The sequence below is a fragment of the Aulonocara sp. 'chitande type north' Nkhata Bay genome, linkage group LG20 (assembly GCF_057382095.1).
Source record: "Aulonocara sp. 'chitande type north' Nkhata Bay isolate Kocher_YH1m ecotype deep benthic linkage group LG20, A_spYH_male_GT1.1, whole genome shotgun sequence".
In the NCBI taxonomy this organism is placed as follows: Eukaryota; Metazoa; Chordata; class Actinopteri; order Cichliformes; family Cichlidae; genus Aulonocara; species Aulonocara sp. 'chitande type north' Nkhata Bay.
In genome coordinates this window covers 32,647,142-32,663,036 of record NC_141363.1, presented here as the reverse complement: position 1 = coordinate 32,663,036, position 15,895 = coordinate 32,647,142, and the positions used below count along the sequence as shown (strand labels likewise).

Sequence of the window (15,895 nt, the reverse complement as noted above, 5' to 3'; positions counted from 1 at the left end):
TTGCTCTTCTTGTTTGGGGGGGATAATAGTCAAAAAGAAAAAAATGTGATTACCTATTTGACAACAATAATTAAAATGTAAAGGGGGAAATCGTTTGAAATAATAAAAACAAACAGGCTGCAAGTGCGATGTCAGTGCAGCCTATAGATGAGGATGAGGAGGATGAGTGGGGGGGGCGACTTTGAGATGACATTGAGGCTGTGTAGATGGGAGTTGAGTCTCTGGTTGTTGATGTTAGTCGCACAAGGCGAAGCGGCTGCTGCCCGTGTTGATTCAGCCTCCTCCTCCTCCTCCTCCTCCTCTTCATCCTCCTGGTCTTCAGCACTGCTCCCCGCTGGACAGCTCCTGCTTGGACCCCTCTAATGCTGCATGGTCCCTTTAAGTCTTTTAATGGAAGTAAAATCTATTTATGTTTCAAGAAATATTGGGAGTTTACAACTTCACCCACAGGAGGAATCTACGGATACCTCGTTCCGAGATTTGTGGCAGGCAGCGTATCCTCGGCGGCACAGATCACAGATTGACTGTGAGTAAACTGGGTGCTGAATTCTTGCGTCTGTCTGTGCGTGTGTACGTGTTTGAACACCTATACAAACGATGCTGGTTAAAGCATGGTTATTATTTTTATTTATATTATTTTTCGTATCATGTGATAATGATTAAACTCTGAATGGGGCTAGCGACATGTAGCTGGGATTCATGTAAATTGCACGATGATCTCTGAACCTACGCGCTGTATCCAATTAAATGGTGTATTGATTGCTGCATGCCAGTCATTTGGATGTTGCAAGTGTGGAGAGGACGCGATTTCATGCGTTTAATAACGCGCAAGGTTCTCAATTATTCGGGTAGATTGGGGTAGGAATTTGTGCAGCCTGGTGCGTAAAGCTTTTACGCATTGGAGATCCCTTTGTCCCTACAATGCGTTTTGCATTCGAGTTTGTTTGAGAGGTTTATTTTGTATCCCTGCTGCTTTCAGCTCTTTACGTGGTTAACTGTTAAGAATCTGTAGGTGGTAATTGGTGGACTTCGCTGTGCTTAGATCTCATAGGCTATTTGCTATCGCTACGGTGCGTCTTGCGCTTATGTGTATGTTTTGGATCCTGTAATTTGTCTCCAAGTTTGTTTGCTTTTTTTATAAATATTTTTTTCGGTATCTTTTAATAATATTTGCTGGATAATTAATTGCAAATATTGTTTAGGCTTCCATGTCTGCTGGTCTGGCTTTGAATGCTGTTAATTTATGTGCAATCTACCGTCTGTGTTTTAGTTCTGGGGCAAGTCAGCATGACTTTGCCCTCGATGGTTTTTGTTGTTTGTTGAGTCTGACATAAATGGAAATTTTTTCTTCAGGGTGCCAAATGATCGGGAGGTTCGCTAGTCTGCGTTTTCATATTCATACATCAGAGATAAACAGTGTTTATATTTGATTTCCATTCTTTTATTACACCTGCCGGGAGTATAACATGTCCATATTTGCTTATTAAATAACCACTTTTTCTGCGCTCCCTTGAAGAGACAATCAATTAGCCTACTCTATTACAGGTTAACGACGACTGACGAGCCTTGTGCGCACAGGCTTCATCTCCAGACATTTGGTCCAGGGGTTAGGTCGAAAAACCGCGAAACTGCTGTCTACGTGGACTGGTGCTGAAGCCTCCCGTCCGACTGCCAGGACCTCTGCCAAATTCAGAGACATGGCGACGAACGGCACCAAAACGGATGGACAAGTCACAGAACTGAATGAGGTGGCCACTAATAATGACAAACCCAAGTCACTGGACGTGAAACCCGAAAAGCAGAAAAAGGAGGTGCCTGATAGAGAAACATGGAGGGGGAAATTTGATTTTCTTCTGTCGTGTGTGGGTTATGCAATTGGACTGGGAAACGTATGGAGATTTCCCTATCTCTGTGGAAAAAACGGTGGAGGTAAAGATTATTTTCACAGCTAATTTAACTGCATGTATCATTCAGTTCTATGATACACATAGTCGAACTGACCAAAGTGATCGTGCTGATAACATAAAAATAATTAAATCATCGCCATGTAATTAATTTACTCTAGGCAATTTTAGCCTAAAATTGATAACTCGTAAGTGCATAACGTAATCTCCTTTTGTCCATCCAGGGGCCTTCTTAATTCCCTATTTTTTGACCCTTATATTTGCTGGGGTCCCCTTGTTCCTGTTGGAATGCTCCCTCGGTCAATACACATCAATTGGAGGGCTTGGTGTGTGGAAACTGGCTCCTATGTTTAAAGGTATATGAACAGAATATTTATAGGTAACCAGAAAATATTTACTTTGATGAAAAAAGCATGAATATTTATGATGTTGATGCTTATAAGAAATAAGTATGGCCATCACTATATGTGGAGGCCACACTCAAATCCAATAATAGTTGTATAGTGGCTAATTCATTTTTCTGTGACAGGTGTGGGCCTTGCAGCGGCTGTTCTGTCCTTCTGGCTCAACATTTACTACATTATAATCATTGCCTGGGCCATTTACTACCTGTACAACTCCTTCACCACTGTAAGTATTATACAGTGTGTTTCATTTAAAGCTGAAGGAAAGATAAGAGCAAGGTTGTTCATTGGGAATGTAGCCTGCAATATCTGCAAGAAACTGGTAATCCCTAAATTTGTCATGGAGAAAGAAATCGCAAATTTCTATTTTTCAGGAACTTCCATGGAGCTCATGTAACAATGAATGGAACACAGAGAGATGTTATACAAACTACAGCATTGCAGACACCACCAATCTCACCAGTGCAGTGGTGGAGTTTTGGGAGTAAGATATTGACTGCTTTCTCTTGCTTTTCACAACAGCAGCGCTTTAAACTGTCCTGCATGCTTCCCCGAGCTACATAAAAGGCAGCCTCCTCTGCTGCATGGTTATTTCCCTGTGTGTGTATAATAGTCTTATTGTTGCTTCCTCTGACTTATAGGCGCAACATGCATCAAATGACTGATGGCTTGGAGAAACCAGGCCAGCTTCGAGTGCCACTGGCAATAACGCTAGCTATTGCCTGGGTCCTCGTGTACTTCTGTATTTGGAAAGGGGTTGGCTGGACAGGAAAGGTAAGATGTTTGATAGATTTGGTTACCCAAGACCTCTGATGCTATGCTGATTCCAAAAGTGGAACACTATGTGAGCTATGCAATATTAATCACTTTAATATCAGCTCATCAATCATTCAAATTGCAATCAGTATCGTCCAGATTTGTTTCAAAATAGGAGAGGAGTTAGCATAAACTCATGTTCACTAATCCTGCTCTGCCTTATGGTGGCTCCCCTAATTCTGCTACTCCTGACACTTCCTCTATCCTGCATGTGGATTTGTGATAGGTAGAGCAACAAACAGCCGCTTGCAAGAATCTGGCTTTATCTTTTCCCTTTACTTGGGGCAGATTCCCTCTCTTGGGGTGCCACATTTTGAAAGTGAGGTTTATCACATGACCGTGGAAAATAATATTTGGTTTGGTCACAAAATATCCCATCCCCCATCGCCCCATGCTTTGCACACACATATCTTACACTGTGTGAGAAATTCAGAGAGACAAACAGGCCAGCTGTAAGTGAAGTTTCATTTGCTTTTTTGTTGTTGTTGTTGTTCGGAAAAGCTACAGAAACTTTACAGATCTCATGAAAATGTATAAATCTATGGATCATATATATTGTTAAAATGCAGCGATGTTACCCTGCTGATAATGGTCTTACATTTTCAGGTCGTTTACTTCTCAGCCACATATCCTTACTTCATGCTGTTTATTCTCTTCATCCGTGGGGTGACTCTACCTGGAGCTAGAGAAGGAATTTTGTTCTATATCACCCCTGACTTTGAAAAGCTCAAAGAATCTGGGGTAATGACATATTATTACATGATTCATACCCATGTACTGCATGCCTGAGTGAGCAGACGACGGCCTCACGCAGTTATTTTCTCCTTTTTTCAGGTATGGCTCGATGCAGCTACCCAGATCTTTTTTTCCTACGGATTGGGATTGGGGTCACTTATAGCTCTAGGCAGTTATAACCCTTTCAATAATAATGTTTACAGGTAAGACTGGTGATGATTCATGAACAGGATGTAATCTTTGAGACAACGACAAAGACTGCTGCTGAATTTAATATATGAGAGTAAATTGCAATACCTGAAGATAGAAGTAATTAAATTGTTGCTACTTTATAAGATAACGTAATCCAATTCGATCTTACTCGGTAGAAGCTTTTAAAAGGAAGTTATAAATGTCAGTTCCTGGCATGAATATAATAAAAATCTAAGGCAGCTTCTTTCTGTTGGTGTGTGTGCTGGAGGAAAAAAAAGTACTATTCTTGCAAAGCCTGTTTTCTCCAGCAGCCCCATGGTTCTGGGTCACATAAACAATCAGTTACATAAAAAATAGTTGCATTCATTTTGTGCATTTTGTGCCCTTGATTCAAACGGATCTAGCTTTCTACAACATCTATATCTATAAAAATGTGACAATGGTCATGTTTGATGTGAGGTTTTGAATGGAAATATATTTATATCATTCACAATTAAGAAATATTGCATATATATATATAAAACACTACAATGAAAAAGAACAGGTAACAATGATGACCTCATTTTGAGGTTTTTCAGAGAAGATCAGTTAAGAAGCACAAGAGTTAATCAATTTAAGTCTTTGACACAAGCTGTATTTTACATTTCCTCTCCCCAGAGACTCCATCATTGTGTGCTGCATCAACTCGTGTACCAGCATGTTTGCTGGCTTTGTAATCTTCTCCATTGTTGGCTTCATGTCACATGTGACAAAGAGACCCATCGCTGATGTAGCAGCTTCAGGTAACTACAGATTGTTTTCTTCTGTAATGATTCTGCGTCTGCACAAAAAAGCTGCACTGTCATTGATGCTCACTGATGAACAGCATCAGTCAACACTTCTGTGTGAATATGTATGCATGTCGTTATCAGAATACTGTGAGAGTAACCCTGACGAAATATGATTTTTCCTGTTTTCCAACCAGGTCCTGGCTTAGCTTTTCTGGCCTATCCGGAGGCTGTAACCCAATTGCCCGTTTCCCCTCTCTGGGCCATTCTGTTCTTCTCCATGCTGCTCATGCTGGGAATAGACAGCCAGGTAAGGGGCTTGGAGATGATCTGCTCATGGGCTGACCTAAATATTTTAAATGCAGGTACATATCATGCAGCTCACCCCTGCTCTCTGCATGATAAGCATGCAATTTGCTTCTTGTGGACAGATATAGCTGGGCTTTGACATTGGCTGTCAAGTATTTTTAATGCAACTTTATCACCTCCATTTGCCTGCAGGTCCCTTTACGTGTGCGTGTGTTTTTTCTCTTAATATATGATAGCTCAGTTTGAATAAAGCTAGAGAAATTTGAACACCATATATGCAGTTACACAGTGCCCATGAGCATCAGCACTTCAAAGTAAAAGACTAATTTTAACCCTATTCTAATATCAACAGTGCTTTTGCATACAAGAGCTATTACCAAAATGGCATCCAAGAAGTGAATGCTTGGTCATTCAGAAGATTACATTAGTGATTTTGTCCCATGGTTTGCTGCACACTGCGGTTCTTTGTTAGTCTAACCAGTTAAATAAAGGTTCTCTGTTAAAGAATGCGTTTTGCTATATAACTGCAAATCTCTGCAAAACGTAGAAATCCGTTCTTTTAAAAACACCCACATTAAAGAATATAAAAGCAGCAAAGTGCAAAAAAAGTGCTAGTATTCATACTTATCCCTAATGCTGTTTCTATGACTCTGTCCTTCAGTTCTGCACTGTTGAAGGCTTCATCACTGCTCTGGTGGATGAGTTTCCCAGAGTTCTTAGAGGTAGACGAGAGCTCTTCATCGCAGTTGTCTGTCTGGTGTCCTATGTGATTGGACTTTCAAACATCACGCAGGTACAGCAGGGCATCTTTCTCATATTACCACTGACTATTCATGGCGTTACGTTACACAAATCAGTGAAAGAAAGGAGAAAAATTATTAAAAGATACAAGTAAAACATGTGCATCTATGTACTATGCAAAAGGCAATTTATATTTTAATCAGTGGCTTTAATTGATTACAGCACTAGAGTATATTTGCACATAAAGTTTTCAATAACACCTATCAATTTCTCTGTAACCAGGGAGGAATCTATGTGTTCAAACTGTTCGACTACTACTCTGCCAGTGGAATGTCCCTGCTGTTCTTGGTCTTCTTTGAATGCATCTCCATATCCTGGTGCTACGGTGTGTATCGGGAATGTTCCATTAAACATAGCAAGAGAAACAAAATAAGCTTTTTTTTTTTCTTTTTCTTTTTTTTACAATTTTAAAATAGGTTTGCAAAAACAAAATCTAATATGTGAAAGGCTGAAAGCCTCAGGTGCATCCAAAGATATGTGCACAACTTCAAGCGACGTTCAGCCTCAAGGTCACGAGCACTCATGTGTTCCACCCCACCATCCTCATCATCATGCATGGCAGACCAGGGGCAAATTGAAATAAATTGGATATGAATATTTTGATCATAGATTCATTTGTCTCGCAGGTGTGAACAAGTTCTATGACAACATCCAGGAGATGATTGGCTACAAGCCTTGCATATGGTGGAAGTTGTGCTGGGTTGTATTCACCCCTCTCATTGTCGCAGTGAGTCCTCCGAACTAACAGAACAGTACATCTAAAGTCACGACATGAAAAATGAAACAATAAATAAAGTCAATATTACCTGCCTGCAGCCATGTCAGGCTAAGACAGCGCTGCCTGTAGTCAGTGGTGTCAGGATGCATAAAGGGTTTCATGTCTCCCACAGGGGGTGTTCTTGTTCAGCGCCGTACAAATGGTTCCTCTCACAATGGGAGACTATGTGTTCCCAAGCTGGGGTCAGGGAGTAGGCTGGCTCATGGCACTGTCCTCCATGATTCTCATACCAGGATATATGATCTACATGTATCTCGGGCTCAAGGGCACTTACAAAGAGGTAAGAAGGAAATCATCTGTTGTTGGGTCACTGGGTAAACAGCACAGATTTTGCCAGCTTTTATTTGTAGGTTTTTAGCTTCACTCTGTAACCTAGTATCTTCTTTCTCTTATGTAATTATTTTCACCACGTGTTCTGCTCCCAGCGACTTCGGATAATGCTTCAGCCCCCTGCAGTTGTCAGGCGACCTCAGGAAAATGGACCGGAGCAGCAAGTGGAAACCAACACCGCTAACCTGTCCAGCCCTGCCAATCCAACCAGTGCTGCCAGCCCAGCCAACCCGGCTCCTGCGAACACCGCCAGCCCCACCAGTCCAGCTCCTGTCAACTCAACCAGCCCAGTGACACCTGCTGTCCCTCCACCAGCTAATCCAGCCAGCGCCTCTAGCCCTGTGAATCCTGTGACAAGTCCTTCCACCACTATCACCACCACCACCACTACCGCAACTGGTCCGGCTAACCCTCCCACCACAACAGTTAGCCCAACCAGCCCACCACCCAACCCAACTAGCCCACCAGAGCCCGTCAGCCCCCCGAACCCAACAAGCCCGACCTCTAACCTGACCAATGCCGAGGCCAACGTGTAGACAACAAAGAAACCCTCATGGAGCATGTAGACAAAAGAGAACATTACAAAGGACTTCCAAGATTATAATTGATTCACCTACCTCCAGGGGCAATATGTGATCAAAACCGATTTTCAAACCATGTTTAATTTTTTTCTGCATTTGTAAAACCAAGCCAACGATGTCTTATTGTTGGTTTGCATTCCGAAAACAATATCAAAGACTGTTAGTGTCCACAAATACAAGCATAATTCTGGGTAAAAAAAAAAAAAATGTAAACATACTGTGTAATACTGTGAGAAAAGAAAAAAAAACTTAGAGATATAGATTAGAGATTTGTTGAATATCTTCATGAATCAAGTAAATTCCGTGTGAATATAGTAGATGAAGTAGTGAACAAAATTGACATCATTGAAGAGTGCAAAGGATGGCGTCAATTTTCCTTTTTTTTTTTGTGGATGTTTTCTAAACCTCACACAGTTGTCTCTTTTCCAAATGTTGCTCTCTGTGAGGTAAAACATGGCCACACGGCAAACGGGGAGCTCTGAGTAAGCCCAATGCCAATAAGAAGTTCATGTTAAGGAGCTCTGGAGCGATCCAGTATTTGTTGCAAAAGATTATGTGTGTGAGAGAGACTGTTATTTTTCCTTCATTTTTTCAGTGAAAAAAAGAGAGAAAACTTTTATGTGATCAAAACATTTTTAGAATTATTTTTAGGATGTTTTATACTATATGTGTTGTGATGGAGGACCAAAATCAATAGGCAGACAAAAGCAAAAACTATGCTATTAAGTATTCGGTTGGTAAAGCACAGGGTACAAAGAAGTACAATAATAATAATAATGATGATGATAATAATAAAAAGCACAGGGTTCAAAAAGCGATTTACAAACATCGACTATCCCTTAATGCTGACAGTCAATCCTGTTTACGTTTTGCATGCTTTCCTCAGGAACATCAGTGAAATACTGCTGAGATGTCTCCTGACAAACAAAAGAAGAGAAACAGAGTAGGCCTTAAGCCAGTACACCAATTCCAACTAAGCCATAGTCTGTTTACATGACTGGGCAGAAGTACAAAATAGCACTTTGTATGCTAGCACAAAAAAAAAACTGGACCAACTCTGTGTTTAAGTACAGTCATGTTTTTTTTCTTTGTGTGTCTTGATCAAATATAGTTTGATCAATATGTATTCAGCAATACATATGTAGGTGTATAAGCGCAGGCCATTAAGCAAGTGGTCTGTTTCTCTTTTTGTTGATGTTGTCTTTGCTTTACAACCGAAAAAGCATAAGCTTTAATTTTACCAGAGTTTTGCCATGGTGTGTCAAGACAATGTTAGTTTGCTTCTATGGCAGCTACTATGAAAGGCATCTGGTTGAACAGCACATGTTTACTTTGAAAAGCAAAACAACTGAGCGAAAATGTGAAATGGCTACAGTTCATGTCCTGTGAATTTTGTATAAAGTTAATCTACCACAGTTTTCTCTGGAAGTTTGTTGTAAAACTGTACTGTGTAAAACATGTAACTGTGAATGTCTGTAATACATTGGAAGTTATTGTCTAAATGTTGAAAAAACTGAGTTGCTGTTTTCTGCAATAATATTTTGATCACAGAAGCTAAAGCACATATCTTACAGAAATATACGAAATGATGATGATGATGATGATGACAATGAAGATGCTGACGATTATATTAAAAATAGAACCTATGTCTAGTAAAAAACAATATTGTTTTGTATATTTTTAACTGTCTCACTGCCTAATGTAAAACATAATATAAACATGATATGTATCTAAATGGTGTCACATGATAAAGCACGATTGTTATGTTCTACAAACAGAAAAAGACTGAAAAAATAAAGAGTTATAGAAAATATAAATACAACACATGCCTGGCATATGTCCCTTATAGCTTTTGTTTTTTAAACAAGCAGAAAGAAATAGTGGTTCTGGTAACACTGTTACCAGAAAATTAGGTCAACTCCAAATATCCTATCAAAAAAATAAATAAATAAATAAAAACATCCTGCACTGACTCTTCCTGCAGTAATTGGCTGTTGTTCCCTCGCTTGTAAATAAACCCTGTCCTTAGAGCATTTCTAGTCAAAAGATATAAGAAAGTGTGAAACCAATAAAATTACATGGATGGATTTGGTGGGGGGGGGGCTTGAAGTGTTGTGTAGCTGCATTCATCTTTTGTTCTTTTAGAATGAGACCAGGTGGGACATGTAAAATAGCTGCTTCTGTAGCTTTGGCTGAAGATGACATCCAGTTTAACTCTATCATGTGGGTAAAATTAAACATCATTACAGTTAAAAAGTAAATAAAAAGCAATTACACATCAAAAGCGAAATTGACTGAAGCCCTTCCTTGTGGTTTACTGAGTGTCAAAAACACAAGCTGATAGAGAGGCCTCAGCAAACAAGAAAAACATCACCACAAAACAACTCTTGCCCCGGGGCCTGCCGTCCCCACCCGCCCCATCTCCCCAACCTCTTACGGCTCCTTGTGTATTTATGTGCACGTGTGTGCGCGCGTGCGCCTGCATCTTCTCCCCCACCTACCACAGTTGCTGCTTCCATTAGCTTCCAGTGTGATAAAAGAGACGGCACCAGCTGACACCACAACAATGACTCGCCGTGGATAAAAGAATGACTTGTCCCCTGTAGTAGCTCATAGCAAACTGTGCATGTGGGCATGTGCGCGTGTGTGCATGTGTGTGTGTAAGAAAGAGAGCGAGAGAGCAAAGAGAGAAAAAGAGGCAGGTCAGGGATAGAAAGCTATCTGTTTGAGTGGACTAGGCTTTGAATAATGCCTCTAATCGCAGCTCATATAAACTAGCCACTGATGGATGACTTAGTAGCCTCCTTTATTCCCAGTTGTGCAATTTAACATCATTACCTATCAAAACCAGTCACCACTGAGACAACCCAAACTGATGTCTTCTGTCCAAAAGAGAGGTGCATCATCATTTTTTGGCAGAGGAGGACAGGAAGAAGAAGCTCTTTATTAGTTAGGCGCAATCTAGCAGAACACAATTAGCTTTTGGTTAGGGCAGGCAATTTCTGCAGTTTCCCCAGTGACAGATGTAACTTTATAATGTTTTATTGCATTACCAATGCTTCCAGCAAAATGTTTAAAAAAAGAAAAAAGACAAAACAATGGGATTTTGGTGTTAGGGTGGGGTTATGACTATGGTCCAAAATCGAGACATTTTTGTTTTCCAACATAGCAATTGAACTATTTTTTGACTTTTATCCTCTTTTTTCCATCTTTTGCAAAGGAATCTCGGCCATATTGCCACTTCAGGTGACTTCATCATTGTGACATCTAGAAAAATGATCGCTCTGTCGAATCTATTTCACCAAAAATATATATATGATTAAAAATATGACTCAATAAGATTTTGATTAGGTCACAAATTTTCATTGTGGTGGCCACTTGTGCATAGATCTGTCTATAGAGCACTAACAGCTCATCTGTGTTCTTCCTGTTTCAGCATAACATCTATTTTAGCATTTCTTCCTCTGATGAATAAATTGGTGCTGACTCCCTAAACAGCCTCTTCTTAATTATTCTCCCTGCTAATCAGGCAATTTTCTCTTTTTGGTCTTAACAAGCAGATAAAGGAAACGCCGCCAAAGTCTAGTGAGGACGACACTGTACGGCCCTCTGTGACTCCGTATTTAAAGGGTTTTTGAAGAATACTGCACACATTATTTGAAGTAGACAGCATTTAAAGACATGATAGTATTTTTTTTTTAATTTCTTTTGTCATGTGGAGCACGGTGTCTCTGTGCTGATCGGCTCCATTTTGTGGACAGATCTGAGCAAGGGGACGTTGTTTGTTATTTAGCATTCCTTGGCACTCTCTGTCGTGAGCCTATTTTTAAAGTTAAAAAGTGCTTGCAGTGTGGCTGCAAGAGAGGACACTGAAGAAGAAAACTGGTGATCCATGATGCTTTTATGAAAGGATGACAGAACGCTACCGCTTATAAACTCACACAGACGGCAATGATTAATCCTCATAGCCCACTTTGAACAAGAAAAAACAATTCTGCGTTGAAGATGAAAAGGCTGATAATTATGTTTATACTTCCTCTGTTTTTAACCCCAGTGCCAAAGGATTTTCTTAATCACAGCGCCCATATGGATTTATTCTATTGTGGGGTCACTGAACCTGCATTTTTTTTTTCTGTGGATTTTGTGTGATCATTTGTGACAATTTTCCTTAGATGCATTTGGCTTGCCCCAGACTCCTGGCTGAGGTACACTCACACGAGAATTCACAGCAAATACATTAATGAATAACTAATCTTTGCAGATGCATGAATCTACATATCAATGTAATCAGAGGATGTTGTGTGCATGGCTATTTCCAGCAGAGGGGCTGAGAGGATGTCAAGCATGCAAAGCCTCTCTGCACGTATGCTAATCGGGCTCCATTTTCTCAATATGAATATGAACCTTGCTAAAATGAACTTGTTTAGCAATTTACTTTTAAGGATCCAACGTCTCATTTTGCCCATGCACGCAAGCTGCACTGCTGCTTGCATACTAAGCATGCATTCATGCACTGCACCTGGGAAAGATGTCAGTTTAATGGACACACTCTGAGACATCTGAAATGGTGGATTCCCAAAGATTTTGCTGTTTCATTATTTGTTCTCATGACACAGCAAATATTTCATAGCTCAAAGCTCAGAGGCAAACAGAGCATGCAGTTTTGGTACAGATGCTCTGGAGGCTAGGTCAAAATGGTTAACCTGTCTTACGTATCACTAGAGATTTTTAAGTGTGCTGTAAAATATCTGAAAGTTTGAATGAACAAATCCTATTTCTCTGGAACTCATGCAGACCCTTGAATTGCTTCTGTAGCAGCTCATAAACCTACAATATTACAATGCAAAGAAACGTCTTTGCCCAACATGGTGTCTAAGGTAAATATTTATACTGGTGAATTTCTCTTCTGTATATTTGTGCAACAAAAGCCATCACCTCTGATAATAATATAAAAAAAAAGTAGTTTCAAGTGTAACCCAAACAGTGGAAAGCACTTTGACTGAAGGAAGACTTCAAAAAAGCAGCTATGATTAATATGAATCTCTATAAGTGAGAGTGAATTTAGGGACACGTTCAGCTAATCAGGAGACTATCCCTGCTACCTTCAGTTTGCTCTAGTGCTTCTCGTCTTTTGTCACAGCTTATAACATCTCCCCAATGTGCCAGAGGCTTATGGGGGAGTCACTGTAGATTACTGCCTGGGTCAAAAACTGAATGCAAATCAGGACGAGGAATATGCAAAGTGAAACACTGAGGGAAAAAATCAGGGTGCAGAAAAATATCTACCAAACAGCAATCTTTTCTTTCGTTCCCATTCTAGAAATGTGAAGTACTCTAAATTCCAAATGCGTGTGTGTGTGTCTAAATATATACAGATGTATATATTTAAGTATTCTGAAAATGTTAGAAAATCTGAACGACTGTATTCTAATGTTAACTATTTTTAGAGAAGCCTAATTTACAAAACTGAATAGTTCATGCTAAACATTTCCCAGTTCACATGTTGCTGTGCGTGGATGTCACGCACAGCGGGTGCTGTGCACAATCTTGTGGTCTGATGTGAAGCCAGTGGGAGGAAATACTAGTTCTCCAGTGAAGCTCCTCTAATGGCTTTCTCCTGGATTCCCTACCCAAATGGGCCTGTGATCTACCCTGGGCCTCTTTATTCTGGAGTTTTTGCTGTGGGACTTTGATAATAGCTGACAAATGAAAAACTCTTCCAGCATCAAATGGAGTTATTTGTTTTTCTGCCCTTACACAAAAATGACAACAGAGGAAACATACCCTGTGTTCAACTGAATTTCATTACTGTGAAGCTAATCTCCAGGATCTTAACCCACACTGACTTGCAGCGCTGCACGTTCATGCATCCTTTTTTCTATCACAACTGCATTTTTTGCATAGTAATACATGAATATTATGTCTTTATTTATACAGTAATTTCTGCATAAAATAGAAAAGCATGTATATGCATGTGTGTGTTTCCGTCGGCATGTGTGTACGGGGTTGTTACTGTATGAGAATACGTACAAACGCTCCTGTTAAGTGTGAAGACAGGACCAGGCAGCTGCTTCAGGCACAGCTTTAGTAAAGACCTGCATTCTAAATAAGTTTTGTCAGATTACGCAGGCACACACTTTACACTTCACTCCTCAGGATGTTGGCTGAGTCTACTCAGTTTATTACAGCTGGGACCTGAAAGTAAAGTGGAAAGTAACGAGCAGGTGATTAAGGAAAGCTCATAGCATGACCTTAAGCTATTGTTATTTCACTTCAAAACAAGGTAATGGATTATATGATTTACTTTTTCTATTCTTTTAAATGTGATTTGGATATATTACAGGCAAGAATCCCAGTCGGGATGTCTATGTTTTTGGTGAGAGCAAATGAATATTAATTTGATTATTTTTGGCACATTGTTATATGCAAATGTGGCCAACTGACCTCCACACGTGCTTTGCATGTATTATCCCTACAGTTGCATGACATTTTCACTCATGTAGTTATGCCCTTGACTGCACATTTTAACTGTGCAGAATAAGACACAGAAATTTCAGTCGCCACATATGAATAAATACCATCCTCGCTCAAATATGAGCCGAAAACTGCAGCGAGCACATGAGACGCGTACAGTGCTGTGCTCTCAGGAGACATTTTGAGGGCCTGTTAGGATGCTGTTTACGCTTTCTGACATACAGAAAACACACAGGCAACTTTTATAGAAGCACTGTCATATGCAAACAAGTTCATTCATTCCCTGTCTCTCTCACTCGCTTCCTTAAACAACACACACGCAAACACACATACGCACACGATGATTAAGAGTGCTGAGGGTCTTCTGGGCATGCTTGGACTTGAGGCTGGAGTGAATCACAGCTATGATGTGGTGCATGCTTTCTATTCTGATCTGTCAGAGAGGTTTGGGAACTGTGCTCACAGATGAGTGAGTCGGACCAGGCTGGGCCACAGCGGCCTGCCCAGTCTGTCGTCCTCACCTCGGGCTCCTCGGCTCTGCACACTCCCTCCCTTTAGCTAAATAATGACAGGTAAGACACCCCAAAGAGCAGACGAATGGACGCGCAGCAGAGGTGAATGAGGTCAAGAAAAAGCCAAGCACTGGAGCAAACAGGGTACATTGGTGTTACCTCACAAGACACACATCAACAGCGGAACCAACCTCTATTCAACCAAAAGAAACATGTTGACATGTGGAGACAGAAAAAAAACAAGCATAATGTTCCTTTTTACTTTTTCAGATATAGCAATGCATTTGCCTAAAGCCAAAGTTCAGTCATAGTTTGGGTTTCTTGGATCAACATAAGTTTGGTCTTTTCCCTCAAAGTCAGTGTTGTTTATATTATATGTAGAAGATGGTAGCACTGTTTTTTATTTATTATGGTTTATCATCAGTTTTTATGGTCAAAACTACCTTTAAGCTCAACAGTGTTGAGAACAAATATTATTTCAACTGTTTTTTAGAATTAGTGCAAACCCAAAAGCTGCACAAGGTCTGTAAGTTTCTAAGATTTCTTAACTTAAAACTTAAGTGTAGCATAAGTCAAGCATAAGCTAGACTTTTTTTTCCCATTTGTAGATAGTATCATAGATGAATATAAGTTTCTTGAATACATTAATGCCTGAGATTTTAAGAATATTCAGCAAGAAGAAGGGAGAGTTCTGCAACAGATGGCATGGCCCCCACAGAGGCTTGATCTCAACATCATCAAAACAATACTGAGATTACAGGAAGACACAGAACAACTGAGACAGCATAAATCCACACACACACACAAAATCAGTGCTCAGTTCTTCAACATGCTAGTTTAACTAACTAAGGAATACTGAGGATTTGTGCTGTTGTAATAGCAAAGCAGCAGAATGTGCATTTGATTTATTTATTTATTTTATTACCATTAATAGCTGAGTATAAATAAAAACTGCACCTCATTAAAAGCTTAACTTATATTGTGTCCTTTAGTGGTTCCTTGTCTAGTTTCTGATAATCAATCCAAGTGCTGGTTAGGGAGGGCGTGGTTGGAGATCTCTTAACTTTCTTATTACTTATCATTGAATATGTGGACAGGACTTAATGATCTCATGCTCACATGACAGGTTAGGTGGAGAAAAATGGTCACGCTGAAGAAATCCCTTACTGATGAATCACAGTCCTACACAGGCTTATCAGTTTGTTTGTTTTTCATAACAGTGACTGTAATTGGTTATTGAATGTGTAATTTACAGAACACTTTTCTTTTGGTTGTTGTCAAAGTTGACAGTA

The 15,895-nt window shown here is 40.0% G+C and overlaps 1 protein-coding gene across 2 annotated transcripts; it reads left to right on the top strand.

Moving 5' to 3' along the window:
* Nucleotides 1-211: 211 nt before the first annotated feature.
* Nucleotides 212-9,439, top strand: LOC147306024 (sodium- and chloride-dependent GABA transporter 1-like). 2 transcript variants are annotated; one of them, XM_086278810.1, is made up of 15 exons: nt 212-526; nt 1,546-1,929; nt 2,129-2,260; nt 2,434-2,534; nt 2,683-2,792; nt 2,950-3,082; nt 3,731-3,865; nt 3,959-4,062; nt 4,709-4,833; nt 5,016-5,128; nt 5,789-5,920; nt 6,151-6,253; nt 6,555-6,655; nt 6,819-6,986; nt 7,132-9,439. In XM_086278810.1, exons 2-15 carry the CDS (start codon nt 1,698-1,700, stop codon nt 7,570-7,572), a joined length of 2,130 nt encoding a protein of 709 aa, XP_086134936.1. In that variant the 5' UTR covers nt 212-526; nt 1,546-1,697; the 3' UTR covers nt 7,573-9,439. The 2 variants fall into 2 exon arrangements, with proteins under 2 accessions (XP_086134936.1, XP_086134938.1); XM_086278812.1 differs by lacking the exon at nt 212-526 and adding an exon at nt 844-1,070.
* Nucleotides 9,440-15,895: the final 6,456 nt, after the last annotated feature.

Excerpts from the sequence above, each read along its gene's own strand:
- LOC147306024 (XM_086278810.1), top strand. The coding sequence starts at position 1,698 with ATGGCGACGAACGGCACCAAAACGGATGGACAAGTCACAGAACTGAAT. Across the intron at positions 2,261-2,433 it reads ACTGGCTCCTATGTTTAAAG|GTGTGGGCCTTGCAGCGGCT; the intron begins GTATATGAACAG and ends TTTCTGTGACAG. Across the intron at positions 2,535-2,682 it reads TGTACAACTCCTTCACCACT|GAACTTCCATGGAGCTCATG; the intron begins GTAAGTATTATA and ends TCTATTTTTCAG.